Source organism: Ceratotherium simum, chromosome 22 (genome assembly GCF_057802395.1).
Source record: "Ceratotherium simum simum isolate JZ-2026a chromosome 22, ASM5780239v1, whole genome shotgun sequence".
Taxonomy (NCBI): domain Eukaryota; kingdom Metazoa; phylum Chordata; class Mammalia; order Perissodactyla; family Rhinocerotidae; genus Ceratotherium; species Ceratotherium simum.
The window spans coordinates 42,352,415-42,369,804 of NC_141921.1; the positions used below are offsets into that span (position 1 = coordinate 42,352,415).

The window sequence follows — 17,390 nt, forward strand, 5'->3', positions numbered from 1 at the left end:
CTGAGCTCCATAAGCGATGAGGAAACTTTAAATTCTCTTTTGTTTGAGAGGCAGCCTAAGTGCAGTGCTTACCCTGACCTCTGATTTTCTAGAAGCAAAATTGCCTCCCAAGCAGAAGGCACCCCTCAGCCATAGGCAAGAGAAGAAGCGACAAGACAAAGGGCTTACAAAGCACAGTCTGCATGATCCCTTCAGTATCTTTGTCAAGGTCTCTCTGCTTACACTGTGGGAATATGGAAGTACTGGGATTAAGAGAGGAACAGGGGCAGTAGGTATTTTCACTGCCCGCAGTGGGAGAGTTGGTCTGCCTTCTCCCCGGCCTTTCCTGTTTAATTTTAAGACATTTGATTATTGGTTGGTACCTAGCCCAAACTTCCTCTTACCCCATTGGCTGTTCTGCATTTGGGGGAGTGGTGGCTTCATATCCTCTTCTTCCAGCGGCATACCCTCACAGCTTTTCAAGGCTCTCCCTGAAAAAGGCTGGTTTCATGGGCTGGGATTCCAGGCTGTGAGATGGAGGAGGGTCTGTCTTTAAAAGAGAGAATCTGGGAATGAATGTAGTGTGAATCAGAAGCATAGGTGGGATCCTTTCCAGTCAGCTCCCTCTTTAGGAGCTCCTCTTAGGAGCTTTAGGAGCTCCACGAGGAGGGAGCATCTTATGGGGGGAAGGACACACACTTGGTTGGACCCTGGTTCATATCTTGGCTTTGCCACTTCCTAACTCTGTAACTTGGAGCAACCTCTCACCTTCAGTTTCTTCCATTGTCAAATGAAAATAATAGCAAGATTAAATATTAAACAGGATTATTCATTCATTCAATAAATGTTTATTGAATACTTGCTGTATTCCAGGCATGATTCTAGGCTGTCAGTATAGCAGTATGCGAAGCATAGAACACATCTGCCCTTCCAGAGTTTATGTTCTAACGTTACAAGCATTCTGTGTTTGTAAACACCCTAGGATAATGAACACAGAGGTGTTTGATCAATTTTCCTTTCCTTCCTAGAGCCCCAGAATTTCCTAGCTAGAAGAGTGGGCAAGTATGCTCTTTTCCGAATGTATAGGCTCTAGGAAGCCAGAGGCTGTATTCCTGAGAGAACAAACTTTCCAGTACAGGTGAGAGTTCTCAGTGTTCCTTTTTCTCCCAGGTTCTGGTTCTCCGTGAGCTGGCCATCAGCGTCCCCACCTTCTTCTTCCAGCAAGTGCAGCCCTTCTTTGACAACATTTTTGTGGCCGTGTGGGACCCCAAACAGGCCATCCGTGAGGGAGCTGTAGCCGCCCTCCGTGCCTGTCTGATTCTCACCACCCAGCGTGAGCCGAAGGAGATGCAGAAGCCTCAGTGGTACAGGGTGAGGGGATGGTTTCATTCCAACCACCAGTAAAGCACATTTACATCGAGTGTCACCTGGCCCGAAGGGCAGCAACAGGCCCCTTGCCACAGAGCAAGGATCATGTTTGGTTTGGTCTCAAATGATTTTTAAGCTCAGTATGAATCAATAGTTACTTTATTGTATTTCACTACAGTGAAGATCCATTGATAGCCACACCGTTATTTCATGTACCGCTAAGAATGAAAATATGATGCCAATTAAACTGTGACTCACTGCTTTCTTATCAACAATTATCAGACATCTCTTTTCAGAGGTGTTAAAATATGGAAAAATGGGTGTTTCAGAATCAATGAAATACAGTCGATACTAATTTAGAAAGTGCCAGTTCTCTCTCCTCTAGTATCATGAGTCTTGTGCTGATTGCTACTGCCAAGAGAACTTACTAAGGAACCTTGTGCTACAAAAAGAGCCCTGAACATGGGACTGGAGACCCGGGTTCTAGTCTTGGCTTTGCTATGTGATCTTGGACAAGTCACTTAATTTCTTTGAGCCTCTGTTTTTGATCTATTAAATAGGGATGATAATGGTATATGCTTCATGGTATTGTTGTGAGAGTTGCTAAATTAAACAAGAACATTTGATGAGTTGGTATTGTTGATAATATTGGCACAAGGTGCTGAGCAGGCACTGTAACCTTTCAGAACTCCCATGTAGATGGAGTGGGCCTGTGTTCTTTCTAACTTTGGACACTGGGTAATTAAGGCATTCCATGTCTCTATGTAGCACACATTCGAAGAAGCAGAGAAAGGGTTTGATGAGACCTTGGCCAAGGAGAAGGGCATGAATCGGGATGATCGGATCCATGGAGCCTTGCTGATCCTCAACGAGCTGGTCCGAATCAGCAGCATGGAGGGAGAGGTGAGAAGCCATTAGAGAAGGGAGTCCAGGCTTCTCCCATCACATTCCGTGAGCAAGACAGGGCGAGATCTTTGTCCTCATGGAGCTGACATTTTGTAGGGGAAACAGGCTGTAAACAAGTAAACAAGATCATTTCAGATAGCGGCCAGATCTATGAAGAAATGAGATGGAGGGTAATGGGGGGAGGAGGTGACTCCCTTCCTGAGGTGGTGCCATTTGAGCTGAGACCCGCGTGACTTGGAGGAGCCAGCCTTGCAATGGGCAGGGAGATTGTGTTCCAGGCAGAGGCTTTGAGGTGGGAGAGAGTTTGACAGGTTTAAGGAACAGAAAGAAGGGAAGTGTGCCTGGTGCACTGGGGACAAGGGAGAGGGAAGAGGGGCCAGATTGGTAGGCCTCGTAATTAGTGGTGAACACTTGCTTTTATTCTCACTGCAGGGGCAAACATTGGAGATGTGTATGCAGGGGAATGATGTGATGTCATCCATTTTTAACTATCATTGGCTACTTGTGGGGAAAAGCTTGTGGAGAGGAAGGAATAAAAGCAGGGAGACGAGTTAGGAGGTGTGTTAGCTCGAAAAGCAGCTGTGAAGATGGGTTTAAAAGTGCAAGGATTTTTTTAGGGAAGTAGCCTGTGAGAGAAAATGGGGAGGGAGCTGGGAGAGACTGGAAGAACCATCAGACCTCAATCTGACCCTGAGTGAACAAGGGAAGAAAAGTTAGATGGAAGTATCCTAGTCTACAGTGCAAAGCCATCATGGGGTCCTCAAGCCAAAGTTGGCCATCAGAGGAGGGTCACCTTAGCATTCCTGCTGTGTTCTGTCACTGCTAGAAGCAGCCCATGGAAAGTGTGGCCTTGGCATGAACATGGCAATAGATTTCAGAGTAGCAGCTGGCGCTCTTGGTCAGTTATATTCCTTGTAGTTGGAGATCCCGTTCTCACAGCTGCCATAGGAGGCTATTACAGTAGTCTGGGAGAGTGACAGTGGTGGCTTGGACTAGCATTGGCAGTTCAGACACTAAGAAGTGGATTCTGTGTCAATCCACTGACACTGGATTCAGGATATATTTGGGAGGCAGAGCTCTGTATGTGAGTCTTCCTGTGGGGAGCTGATTGGTGTGCAATTTCACCCCAGGGCTTCCTGCTTTAATAGACCCAGTGATCATTTGGTAATGGCCGTGCCCTAGAGGTGGGGCAGCACATGCTGCATTTTGTGTAGAAGCACAAGAAGTCTGGCTTTGAATCCCCTCTCCTTTCTATGCTGGGTGACTTGGGTACATTACCTCCTTTAGCCTTATTTTCCTCACTTTTAATGGGGATCTTATCCACCTCATTGGGCTCCTGTGGAGTGCCTAGCACAACACCTGATACACAGTGGGCGTTCCATAAAGGTAGCCCTCAGAGAGTTCCCCACCCAAGTATAACATGGTGCTTTCCGTTGTAGCCTTGACAGCTCTGGGATCTTTGTTTTCTCCCAGTAAAACAGAACAGTATCACCTAACTCATAGATTTAAATGAAATAGTACTCATGACAGTGCTTTGTAAATTATAAAGAACTATCCAAATGTGAGATATTATAGTTTTATAACTTGTTCATTCATTTATTCAATAGATACTAATTGAGCACCTACTATGGGCCAGTGATGCCGTGTCCTCAGAGCTAGAATAATGCAGCAGTGAGTAACATTACGTTGTAGCTAGGGAGATAGACAGTACACAAATAAGTAAAATACCTCACATATCATGTGGTGATGAATGCCACGGAGGGAAGTACGACAGAGGAAGGGAACAGAAGATGCTGGCCGGCATCTGGGAATACGTTTTAAAATATGGTGATATTTGAGCGTGGTCGTGAAGGGGGTAAGAAAAAAGCCATACAGATATCTGGGGAAGAGTATTCCAGACAGCTGTGCAAGCACAAAGGCCCCCGGGCAGGAGCGTGCTGCCTTTTGTGGGGAGGAAAATTGTCATTGTGACTGAGCCTAGCAAGAGGAGAGAGGTGGTCGGAGCTGGGGTCAGAGGAAAACCTGGGCAGGGAGGGGCACATCATGTAGGGTCGGGAAGCCACTGTAGAGACTCTGTGTGGTAAGTGGGAAGCTATTAGTAGGTTTTGAAAAGCAGAGGGACATTTGACTCATGTTTCAAAAGGATCACTCTGGCTGCTGTGTTGAAAATGGATTATTGGAGGGGCAAGGGCTGAAGCCAAGAGTCTAGTTAGGAGGGAACTGCAGTGATCTTAGCAGAGGCCTTTTGTGACTTGGACCATTGTGGGAGTTATGGAGGTGCAGGGTATGGCTAGATTCTGAATTTGGGATTTGGAGTTGATGGGAGAGAGAGAAGAGTCAAGGTTTTTGCCCTAAGCAACTGGAAGGATAGTGTTGCCATTTACTGAGATAGGAAGACTGAGATGGGAGGAGCAGATCTGGGTAGAAGGTCAGGAGTTTGCTTTTGAACACGTTAAGTTTAAGATTCCTGTTGGGCATCTGAACGGAGATATTGAGTAGTTCTGGGGAGAAATCTGAGCAAGAGATACAGATTTGGGAGTTGTCAGCATATAGATGTTATTTCAAGTTATGAAACTGAATGAGAACCATAAGGGTACTAGTATAGTTGGAGAAGAGATGGGGTCAGGAGATGAGGAACCGAGAGAGACCAAGAAGGAGCAGCTGGGGTGGCATGGGGGTCGGAGGAGAGCAGGGAAGCCCAGGGTCCAAGAAGCCAAGTGAAGAAAGAGTTTCAAGGAGGAGGAAATATTAAGTTGGATCAAATGCTGCAGATAAGTCAAATAAGATGAGAACTGAGAATTGACCATCAGATTTAGCAGCATAGGAGCCATTGGTGACCTTGACAAACATAGTGGACAAGATTTTCTGAAAAATGAAAATATCTTTGTGGAGAAAAGTTTGGAAAATTGTTTTATATCCTTCTCAGTTTGGACTGTTGGAGGATGAGTTGTTAAGCAGCCCTTTGAATAGGAAAGATGTGAGTTCTCAGCCATTGGCTTATTCCACACCTCCTGTGGAATTCTTAGAACTCTGAGAAAATCACTTGCCTAAGTTGTTTCTACCTGGATTTCTGGAGAGAAGAAAGCAGATGTCCTTAATAGGATGCTGGCGTGGGGCTGCCCCTCACCCCTGCAGGAGGCTTCATTGCTCTGATCTTAGATCTGTAGTGAGGGCAGTTTGCAAGTCAGCTTTTCCAAACCAAGGGGGGTGGAGGTCTTTGGCAGCCAGCCCCCTGCTGCTGCTCCTTTGTTCAGTAGGTGGTGCTCCTCTGCCTAAATTAGAACAAAATCAGGCCTTCTGCAAGGTTCGGGGGAAATCCTAATCCTAAAGATGAAGAGTGGCCACCCTCCACTTTGGAAATAGTACCATTTCAGGGTTGGGCAAATGTGCTGCTCTGTAGACTCCATGGTGCCCAGGTTGAATGCCACTTGTGAGTCAAGATGATTTTTTCCCCCACGTATATAGCGCCTGAGAGAAGAAATGGAAGAAATCACACAGCAGCAGTTGGTACATGACAAGTACTGCAAAGACCTCATGGGCTTCGGAACGAAACCTCGTCACATTACCCCCTTCACCAGTTTCCAGGCTGTACAGCCCCAGCAGTCAAATGCCTTGGTGGGACTGCTGGGGTACAGCTCTCACCAAGGCCTCATGGGATTTGGGGCTTCCCCTAGCCCAGCTAAGTCCACCCTGGTGGAGAGCCGGTGTTGCAGAGACTTGATGGAGGAGAAATTTGATCAGGTAGGTGGCAAGAGCCCTGCTCCCTCTTCTCCCAGGCTCCACACCTCCCTTTCCTTTGCCAACCCTGTATCCTTCCTCTCTCAGGTATGCCAGTGGGTGCTGAAATGCAGGAATAGCAAGAACTCGTTGATCCAAATGACAATCCTTAATCTGTTGCCCCGCTTGGCTGCATTTCGACCTTCTGCCTTCACAGGTGAGGATGTCCGTGGAAGACATCATTACCCATTTAAGGGTAATTAAACGGGGAAGAAGTGACTCCAAAAAGTATGTCTGCTTCTTGTTTGAAGCAACGCCAACTGTGGGGCTAGTCTCTGGTTTCTTTGCTTCATGTCCAGTTTCAATGGTATCCAGGTTTTCTACAAGTGTCTGAGGCGGCAGACACAGGAACAGTCAGAATGTGTAGGCAGAGAGGCAGTTCTAGAGGCAAACAAGTTCTCGTGTATAGAAGCCAACAAGTTCATGAATGGACTTAAAAGAGACCAAAGGAAGGGCAGTTTTGGTTTAGATACTGTGCAGCAGCCTCTCGGTGGGGCAGGGAGGATTTGTTGACCAGCCTGCTTCTGCCCCTGAGGTGGTCACTGAGCTGCCTCGCCACTCACAGGGAGGAAGGACTGGTTGTTTCAGAAGCAGATTTCATCAGTGATATAGATCATGAGTTCATGTATTCCTGCCCTGTTCTCACTGGGCAGTGTAAATTCCTGGCTCCTGAAGCTGGCCCAGATCAGATACTAGCTTCTGCCTGAGGCCTTCCTGGATTACTCTAGGTGGGAATATTCTTTTCCTCTTCCATTACAGCCCCCAGCTATGGAAAGGCTTTGACATCAGGCCTGGGGTGTATCCTGTCTCTGTCTTTAACTACGAGGGTTTGGACAGGTTATTTGACTTTCTTGGGCCTCCACTTGCTGACTTGTAAAATTAGAATAACAATCTCTGCCTCACAAGATGAACTGCATTAATGCCTAAGCACCTACTCTAAGTGCCTGGTAAGGAGTAAGCCCCAATAAATGGAAACCATTATTATATTACTACTGCCTCTAGTTACTTCAAATCCATTTTAGAAATAAGATAAAGGTAAAAATTATAATGATACTCCAGTTTCCTGTTCATACTTAATGTCTTTGTCTCACCTACCTACTTGCTAAATGTGGAGACCCCATTGAACATCTCTTTGCACTTCGCTATGGTGCACGTTGCCTGTGCTTAATAAGCATTCAGGACCAAATGAGAGCAAGGAGAGTAAGTGGAAGGCCAGCCTGACCCTCAGCGGGTGCCATACCCAGCACATGGACTCATTTCACACCACCCAGCCTAGATGAAACAGCAGGAGAAATTATAGCTGGTGAGGTGTTAAATGTGCTGCATGTGAGAATTCAGCATGTTGAGTAAGGACGAGACAATTAGCCACATAAAATCACTGAACCAGAAAGAAATGATAATGAAAATCACCCATATTTTTCCAGCTTTCCATCCTTCCCACCTGCGACCCAGCAGCTCTTCTCTTTTTTAATGACCAGACGTGCCTCTGTTCAGTAGAGCTTTAACTGATCTTGGGTTAAAAGTTTTTGGTTTAGGGCCGGCCCCGTGGCTTAGTGGTTAAGTGAGCGCGCTCCACTGCTGGCGACCCGGGTTCGGATCCCGGGCTCGCACCGACGCGCTGCTTCTCCGGCCATGCTGAGGCCGCATCCCACATACAGCAACTAGAAGGATGTGCAGCTATGACACACAACTATCTACTGGGGCTTTGGGGGGAAAAAATAAATAAATAAAATCTTAAAAAAAAAAAAAAAAAAGTTTGTGGTTTAAAAGACACTAATAACTAGGGCAAATTTGATCAAAGTCTGGCATGTTGTGGAAGCAGTTACCCTAGTAAGTTCAATAGGCTGCCTAGCAGCAGGATACAGAAGCTCAGCGGGCACCCAGTTTCTTCTTTTGATGTGGGTTTTTGTTGTTTTGTTAAATAATACACTAAGGTATGTCATTGAGACTCAGCCTGGCAGCCTCCATAAGTACCTCCCTCACTGTGAAAGTGCCACTTGTTTAAAGCTTACAGTCTGGAAGTCATTGCTTGAATTTCTTGATGATGTAAGCTTTGGGAATATCAAAAATACTCATCCTAAGACTGGGCTGGAATCTCTACAATGTCAGATTTCCTGGTCTGGAAAAGGAAATTACCATCTTGATTGAAGCTCATTTCCTGCTGAAATGCCATTCCCCTGTGCAAAGGCCTAGTGTTCCTTGCTGATGCACTTTGATTTTAGGGTTTATCACCTTGGTTTTCAGACTCGTTTCCAGTGCCAGCATGCTTCGTTGTCATTTGACCACGAGAACTGTGGGAGAAGCCCTTGCATGTTAAAGTAAATGCAGTGATGTATATGTGCTGTTTGGGAGTCTAGTTTGCTGTCTCCTGCATGTGGTTCTGGTGGCCCATCACACCCCTAACTTTCTAAAGGATGTGTGGTCCTGCCTTCTCTGCTATTATGTATGTGCTGCTGGTGCACAGGGGGCACTTGGGGACAGCAAGATGGAAGAGAAGGAGTAGAAGAGAGGCAAGAATCAGGAAATTCCAGCCTTCAGAGGAGTAATAACACTTTAGCTTAAATTGCCCAGGAATCGCCTACCCATGCACATTGGCTTATGTAAACTTAATGAAAATACACATGACTTTCCAAATTACAGACTAAATCTTGTTCTATTAAATATAACTATAACAGAAATCTCTAGGTGATAGCAAAGTGATTTCCAGGCCTAAGCTGAATGTACTGGCCTGTTTATTGCAAACAGTCTTCACTATTACTTTAAATTTCCATATAATATAAAATAGTTTAAATGATCCTCTCTTTGTTTTTAAACAAGATTTGACATATATTTCTTAAACAAGAGCATGTAATCTTTCCCTCAAAATATAACACTAATGGGGACAGTTATACGATATTATTGTTTTGGAGACCCTTTCAGTTTTTTTTTTTTTTTTAATTAAAGGGAAAAAAATTTATATTTCTAATATTTCCAAAAGATATATCTGAGGAGTGATTATCAAGAATAAGACTTCGGTTAGTACATGCTCTAAATTCTTCTTAACGTCTTTCCAACAGGCTTTGTTAATTTATTCTTAAATTTAAGTGTTTTATAGGAACTCTGAGCTTTGATATATAGACCAACCCTGCCTGACCTTGAGCTATACACTTTGTCTTTTCTGTGCTCAGATACCCAGTACCTCCAAGACACCATGAACCACGTCCTAAGCTGTGTCAAGAAGGAGAAGGAACGTACAGCAGCCTTCCAAGCCCTGGGGCTACTTTCTGTGGCTGTGAGGTCTGAGTTTAAGGTCTATTTACCTCGTGTGCTGGACATCATCCGAGCAGCCCTGCCCCCTAAGGACTTTGCCCATAAGTAAGCACCTTTATTATGATTTCGCCTACCATCCCATTTGGTCGGAGAGGAAGGATGCTCCATCCCAATCTCCAGGGAGCTTGAGCCCATTCTCTGCATCGTTTATCTCCAGGGTATAGCAGATCATATAAGGAATAGCTCTTCCTTAGTTGAGTTCCGACCTTTTCCAAATAAATTAACTGACATATATGTAAATATTTTGGGAGTTTGAATACCCTGTGAACATGTTAGATGCCAGCGCTGTTTTCAATATTATTATTTACTGGAAATCCTTTTGTTGTTTTCTCTGGCTTTCAAAGGTCTTATTTTGATATAAGACTTAAAGAGAGGACTCCTGGACTGGAACTGAGGAGACCTAACAGTCACTTTTTTCCTTGTTGCTAAAGTTGGATAACTTATCCCACCTCTTGAAACCTCCCAATGAATAAAATACGAGAAAAACCTTCAGCACCCTGTGAGCTGGAGAGGCCAGGGTGTCTTCTCTAAGGCTAGGTAGTCAGTGTTTATCAGAGTTGTGTCTTTATATTTCCCTGTTTTAGCAGCGAGGATTGCTCTGGTGAATTAATAAGCCTCCCCCATTCTAAAACCCAGCATTCTCCTCATAGGGAGCATTTTTCCCCAGATGATGGCTGTGCCTTGCACTCTGGTCCCTGATGTACACATTGTTCAGTTTGCTTCCCACATAGGTATCTTGGCCAGCACGGTGCTAACCCATATGGTGCCTTTTGTGTGAATTTGGAAAAGGGGCTCTTTCCTCAAGACACTTGACTGCCATCTGCTGGATTGTTGTTTTAAATATGTAAATCTACAGTGACTACAGTGTGATGGGTCCCCTAGAATTGTGCAGTAGATAACCTGCACACCCACATGTGGTGGCCCTGCCTGGACAGCCTGCCCTCCTTGCCCCAAGGTGATTTTGAGGTAGGGTGTCAGAGAATGTCATTATGTGTAAACTAGCCATTCTTTGGTTCTCTCCAGGAGACAGAAGGCAATGCAGGTGGATGCCACAGTGTTCACCTGCATCAGCATGCTGGCTCGAGCAATGGGGCCAGGCATCCAGCAGGATATCAAGGAGCTGCTGGAGCCCATGCTGGCAGTGGGACTGAGGTGGGTGTCAGAAACCTGAGCTTTCCCCATCTTGGGTAGTATGAGGCTTGAGCCACAGTATTGGGACTATGTTGAAAGAGGCGTGGTTGTTTGCACCTTAAATTGGATAGGCAGGATAACTCACACTAAACATAGTTTCAAATCCTAGTCTCATCACTAGCTAGCTATGTGATCTTGACTAAGTTACTTAGAACTTCTCTAAGCCTCAATTTTCTCACCTGAAAAGTGGTTACGATAGCAATTCATAATCTGGGGTTGTTGTGGGGATTAAGTGAAAGAATGAAATAGCCATTCTAGCATAGTGCCTTGCATGTAAGAAGTGCTCGGTTAATGTTTACAGCCGTTGTTTATGTTATTTGGGGGCAAATTGCTTAAGCTCCTGACACTTTAGTTCTTATCGTCTATAAAATAAGGACGATGCTCTCAATCTGCTTCCCAGGTTATTTATTGAGACTCAGTCCTCTGCGGTGGCTGAATGATAGTAAGCAAGTTCTCCCATGGCAAAACCAGAAACTTAGAAATTGTTTTGAAATCTGTGACCAGGCCAAGAGAGTTCAGGACATTTATTCTATTTTATAGTATCCTTTCTGCTTTAAAGACCAAGCAGCAATGGGGCTTGATCCCCTGGCTGGACAAGAAGGGCAGTTTCTTCTCAAGAACAGAGCAAATGTCTTATGTCCAGCCCCAGATGTGACTGGTTTTCTTCCCCTCAGCCCTGCCCTCACAGCTGTGCTCTATGACCTGAGCCGTCAGATTCCACAGCTGAAGAAGGACATCCAAGATGGGCTACTGAAGATGCTGTCCCTGGTCCTTATGCACAAACCCCTCCGGCACCCAGGAATGCCCAAAGGCCTGGCCCATCAACTGGCTTCCCCTGGCCTCACAACCCTCCCTGAGGCCAGCGATGTGGGCAGCATCACGCTTGCCCTCCGAACTCTTGGCAGTTTTGAATTTGAAGGTAAGAAATTGCAGTGGCTCTTGCATGATAGTAAGTGATGCTGGGAACCTCAAGAAAGGAATGAGAGTGCCTAGAATTCTGAATCTTGCTAGGGGTCCTGGAGACAGGGTGGCTGATTCTGTAGCAGCTCATGCTTCCTAGACTCTTGACATATACAGTCATGCGTCGCCTAACAATGGGGATACTTTCTGTGAAATGTGTCGTTAGGTGATTTTGTCGTGGTGCGAACATCATAGAGTGTCCTTACACAAACCTAGGTGGTGTAGCCTACTCCACACCTAGGCTCTATGGTACTAATCTTATGGGACCAACGTCGTATATGCAGTCCGTTGTTAACCTAAACGTCGTTGTGTGGCGCATGACTGTATTGTTAATTCCTACTGTTTGTTTCTTTGTCCTGTACTGAGATTTGAGGCAGATGATGTTCAGGGAAAGTACTCATTGATCCAAGGAACTAATCCTTCAGAGATGGAGAAGTAGGAGATGGATCCCTCTCACCTCCCCATCTCCATGTAGCTGAGATGGTATTTAATGCTTTAAAATGTATAAGCAGGGCTTTTAGGTGTTTCCATTCCTATGGCAGTATGATTTCCAAGAGTGCTGTACTACGTAGTTCAGTTGGGAGTTCTAAGCTGCAGATAAACCCACATTAAGGCCTTAGGGAGACACATTTCAGGAGAGAAAAATGGATACTTTTGAAATTTAAGATCCTGTAGGTGGTATTGGTCAAGACTAGAGGGAAACAAGCCAGTATTGAACATGCCACCTGAATACTTAACAGCAGTCTGTGGTTTCCCTGTTGCAGTTCCTCCACTTACATCAATTAACACCCGGGATAGTATATTTCTAATGAATGGACAGTAGCTATATTTAAACCCAGCCTACATCAGACTCTCTTTTTGCTATTTAAATCTGGAAACTAAAATAGACAAGGTAAATTTGATCAAAAATTGTTTTCCTCTCTGGGAGTGTAAAGAGTTCAGTCAGGGGCCAGCCCCGTGGCTTAGCGGTTGGGTGCGCGCGCTCCGCTACTGGCGGCCCGGGTTTGGATCCCGGGCGCGCACCGGCGCATCGCTTCTCCAGCCATGCTGAGGCCGTGTCCCACATACAGCAGCTAGAAGGATGTGCAACTATGACATACAACTATCTCCCGGGGCTTTGGGGGAAAAAAATAAATAAATAAAAATTAAAAAAAAAGAGTTCAGTCAGAATAAAACAAAATATTTTGTTCTTTGAACGGAGTAAAGAAAGGATTAGGATGGGAGCGGTGCCCTTTTCTGTCTCCCAGATCCTTCTCCACCTCCCGTCTGCCCTTCTGCTGATTGGAGGCCCATTTGTTACCTTTTTAAGAGAAGAGTTCTGGGTCAGTATCTTGCTCATCAGTATCTCATTGAAAATGGAATTAGTAGTCATGAAATGGAAAATGCAGCTAGCAAGTTTCAGACCTACTGTCCAAAGCAGCAGTGTTTATCCTGTTATCTCTCTACCTTTGTATCCAGGCCACTCTCTGACCCAGTTTGTCCGCCACTGCGCGGATCATTTCCTGAACAGTGAGCACAAGGAGATCCGCATGGAAGCTGCCCGCACCTGCTCCCGCCTGCTCACACCCTCCGTCCACCTCATCAGCGGCCATGCTCATGTGGTTAGCCAGACTGCAGTGCAAGTGGTGGCAGATGTGCTCAGCAAACTGCTCGTGGTTGGGATAACAGATCCTGGTAAAGTTTGTGAGAAGAAGCAGTCTAGGGAAGTTTAGGTGCTTGAGGCAGTTGGAAGTAGCCAGTTTCCTTGCATGGCCTCACTAGACACCTTCAGCCTCAAGAGGCTGGGGTTCAGCTCTTTCTTTGACAAGGCCTTAGGCTTGGCTGGCTACTCCAGATTATTGGTGGAAGATAATCTGTCTTTAATTCTATTATCTTTGCTCCTATGAATAGAGGAAACAAGGACAGGTTAGATAAGAGAAGATATCTGGAATCCTCTCACTAGGCTGATGGCAGTGGAGGTGGGGACTGGGAAAGGACTGGACGGATGAGATCGTTAAAGAGATGTTCAAAGGCTCAATTGCTCTTGCAGACCCTGACATCCGCTACTGTGTCTTGGCATCCCTGGATGAGCGCTTTGATGCACACCTGGCCCAGGCGGAGAATTTGCAGGCCCTGTTTGTGGCCCTGAATGACCAGGTGTTTGAGATCCGGGAGCTGGCCATCTGCACTGTGGGCCGGCTCAGTAGCATGAACCCAGCCTTTGTCATGCCTTTCCTGCGCAAGATGCTCATCCAGGTAATGATACGACAGTCAAACCTAGAGGCAGTGGGGAAGGACTCATCATGAGAGCTGTTTGGGGAAAGAGCTTTGAGGACAAGGAAGAGGGAGAAAGATTGAGATACCTGGTAAAAGCCACTTTTGGATCCAAGAGTCACATGTTTTCCCAGCCTCGTAATTGCAGTTCTAGTGCTTATCACCTCATAAGCCTCTTGTCAGTATGATTCCAGGGTGCCTCTTAGTCCCAGGCTAACCTCTCATGCAGCTCTCTCTTTTTCCTGGCAAGTCACCAGCGATTCCATTTCTTGGCCCTCTTCACTCAGTCTGCTGCAGATGGTGTCAGTCTTCCCAGCACCTCTTTGTCCTTCCACTCTCCTGCTTTTCTTGCTGATGCCAGGTCAAGGCCAAGTATGAGAATGGTTCCAACATTGTTTCTCATGGTCGTTGCCTCTGGTCGGTGGTCCCTGGCTTTCATTCTTAAATAATGTGAGCTAAGCTGCTTGGACTAGAGCCTAAGGTAGATTCAGGTTGGCATTGCTGCTAGATCTAGTAGGATTTTCAATTCCTGCTGAAACCTGGCTCCCCAATTTTTGTATTCACCTACCCAAGTGAGTTCTCTGGCCTCCTGTGAGTGATGCGTGGTCCGGACCTTCCTGCCTCAAGTTATTTACACTCACCTCTTCTGGGTCTCAGTGTGGCTCACCCAGTCATCTCCTCTCCCCTCACCTCCACCCTGTCCCCACCTTGCCCTCTGCTTCCTGACCCTCCCTTATGGTTTCTTTTGAAATCAACACTTTTCATAACATATAAAGAACTTAAGCATAGAAAACCATTAAGATATGTAACTCTCACCCTAGAGAAATGTCATTTGTTTACAGTTTGTCTTAATTAAAGTGATTGTAAATTATATCATTGATCAACAAATTAGAAGATTACACTTACGTTGGCACTTCTGTTTTTTTCCTAATGGTTTATTTGTTTAACTGCTGGCCTTGTTAGGATTGCCTATCATTTTAAGTCTTTTTAAAACACCTGGGCTGGCCCCGTGGCGTGGTGGTTGGGTGCACGCGCTCCGCTGCTGGCAGCCCAGGTTCGAATCCTGGGCATGCACCGACGCGCCACTTGTCGAGCCATGCTGTGGCGGTGTCCCATATAAGGTGGAGGAAGATGGGCACAGATGTCAGCTCGGGGCCAGTCTTCCTCAGCAAGGAGAGGAGGATTGGCATGGATGTTAGCTCAGGGCTGATCTTCCTCACACACAAATAAATAAATAAATAAAAATTTAAAAACAAAAAACACCTAAGGTTTTGGGAAGTAGAAGAAATCATTGTTGAGCCTGCCAGCTCAAATCATGCTGAATAAGCTTGATGTAGAAATCCTCCTGATGAGAATGTCAGTGTCTTCACTCAGTCAGCAGACATGTCAAGCACCTACTGTGTTCCAAGAACTGCTGGGTGCTGGAAGCACATCAATGAACCAGCCAGGCGAGGCCAGCATCCTCTGGAAGCTCACAGTAAGCTCTCAGGCCATCTCATTCTTCTGATGTTGTAGAACGTGAAACACTGGTGAATGAATTTACCCTGTACTGAACTTATCCCTTGAAACTCCAAAATTTTAAATAATTTTTCTTGTTTTAAAACTTGGATACGAATTTTCCCAAGTTGAATTACACATTTTCATGCCTTGGTAAGGGACATTACCTAAATGTGCTTTGGCCTTTTCTTGATGTCTTGACCATCAGGGTGGGTGTTGGGTATTATTATTAGGGTGCAGCAGTGCTCTCTGGCTCTGGAAGTGAATTTGGGGTCTTTGATTTGGCCCTGCGCTGCCCCAGAGAGTTGTGCTCTCCTCACTGGTACCCATTTCCTTCCAGGCAACCATTTCTTCTTGCTCTTATGTGTTTGTTCTTAGTATCCTCTCCCTCCCCTCTCACTGCTGTCTGCTGTGACTGGGGAGAAGCAGGCTGCCAAGGGGATCCCGAAAGTCAAGATTATTAAAGCAATAACCTAAGACAAAATAAAATATTAAATGGTAGACTCCTCCCCTGGGTAGCTGTGTTAGCATGGGCTTTGTTTTCTCACTTTTGTCGCTGTTCAGAGATTTCCTTCTGGCAACTTCAGCTCTCCAGAAGTCTGTCTGTATTAAGTTGTTTATGTCTGTGTCACCCTGAGCACAACATGCTGATTTGTTGGTGTTTTAAGGATGTCAGAACATGTTATCTCTGTTCATTAAGGTCCAAGGGGATTCTATTGATATGATCCCTGATTATTTGGGTTTATCTAGATGTGCCTGAAACCGCTACTGAATATCAATATTTCTTTCAATTTCATAGCTGTTCTGACTGTTCTTTGATTCGTTTGTCATTATTTATAGGCCTCTTAGTGATTTGCTGTCTGGACAAAGATTTGTCTCACAGAGCCCTTCCTTCGTTCCTCATTTCTGCAACACCTTGCTTAGAGCTGCCCCTGTTGGTTTTCTCAGTCTTCTTTGACTGTGCTACACTGTTAAAAGCCATGCTTTGGAGAGGATCGTGGGACCTTGGGGAGCTGTGACGGAAGGAGAAGGGGCTGGTTTCAAACAGTTTTTCTTCTAGTCGCTGCTGTATCCACGACTGTTTCGTGAGCTGCAGAGATGTCCTTTGTGGAATATCTGACAGCTGCTTGGTCCACAGTGGAGTTCTGGTTCCTTCCCCTAGTTCCCTGCCACATTTTCCCATTTGACACACAGTTCCTCTCTGGAATTTCCTCTGCCATACTTAGCCTTTCTTCCCTACAGATTTTGACAGAGCTGGAGCACAGTGGCATTGGAAGAATCAAAGAGCAGAGTGCCCGCATGCTGGGGCACCTGGTCTCCAATGCCCCCCGACTCATCCGCCCCTACATGGAGCCTATTCTGAAGGTATCTCACAACAGCTGGAGAGGCTGGCCCTTTCTCTCTGGGTTGTCTTACGTCAGCTTGTTTGGGATGATGGAAGTGTTTCAGTTGATAATTTCTGTGTCCCAGGCTCAGGGACAAGGGCCATATCAAGCACTCTCAGTTAAAGAATACCTAGAGTCTCACCAATTGCAGGAAAAGGGTCTCCTTATAAGAGATAGGATGTGATGCTTCAAGCACACCATTAAGTGTGCTTGGAGGGCCAGACCTGGTGGCCTCATGGTTAAGTTTGGCATGCTCTGCTTTGGTGACCTGGGTTTGGTTCCCAGGCACGGACCTACACCATTCATCTGTCATTGCTGTGGCAGTGGCTCACATGCAAAAAAGAAGAAGATTGGCAACAGATGTTAGCTCAGGGAAAATCTTCCTCAAGAAAAAAAAAAGGGAAGAATTGTGCTTGGAAAGGAGAAGTAGGTGGATGGTGGCATAAAATAGCTCCCCTAAAATGAAAAAAAATGAGCTTTCAAATCTGAATACATTAGAGTCGTGTGAAGTCTTTCATAACTTATGTGAGTCTGGGCAAATGATCACACGAATGTAGTTTGGAGGAGGCATGGGAAATGTTTTTGAATCATGGCACTTCCTCCCTCTTTCATGTGTCAGACTTGTGCTAAATACGAAGAAAGTTTGAGAATCCACATTCCAGAGAAATCTTGGATTTATAAAGCCTAGAAGTAATTTATTTATGACTGTGATGGTCTCTTAGGTGAATTTTACTTATGTAAAAGAAAAGTTTCCAGTGCTAGAGA

The 17,390-nt window shown here is 45.5% G+C and overlaps 1 protein-coding gene across 4 annotated transcripts in view; it reads left to right on the plus strand.

Moving 5' to 3' along the window:
- The window catches only part of MTOR (mechanistic target of rapamycin kinase), a 123,112-nt gene that overhangs the window by 4,103 nt on the left and 101,619 nt on the right, over positions 1 to 17,390 (plus strand). For all 4 annotated transcript variants that reach the window (XR_015555858.1, XM_014783863.2, XM_004425578.3 and 1 more), the window contains exons 5-14: positions 1,150 to 1,350; positions 2,116 to 2,250; positions 5,719 to 5,994; positions 6,079 to 6,187; positions 9,198 to 9,384; positions 10,363 to 10,491; positions 11,205 to 11,449; positions 12,949 to 13,164; positions 13,520 to 13,725; positions 16,483 to 16,605. Coding sequence is in view for 3 of the 4 variants with exons in the window: in XM_014783863.2 (XP_014639349.1) it covers positions 1,150 to 1,350; positions 2,116 to 2,250; positions 5,719 to 5,994; positions 6,079 to 6,187; positions 9,198 to 9,384; positions 10,363 to 10,491; positions 11,205 to 11,449; positions 12,949 to 13,164; positions 13,520 to 13,725; positions 16,483 to 16,605 (1,827 nt within the window). In the remaining variant the exon portion in view is untranslated. The remainder of the gene's footprint in view (positions 1 to 1,149; positions 1,351 to 2,115; positions 2,251 to 5,718; positions 5,995 to 6,078; positions 6,188 to 9,197; positions 9,385 to 10,362; positions 10,492 to 11,204; positions 11,450 to 12,948; positions 13,165 to 13,519; positions 13,726 to 16,482; positions 16,606 to 17,390) is intronic.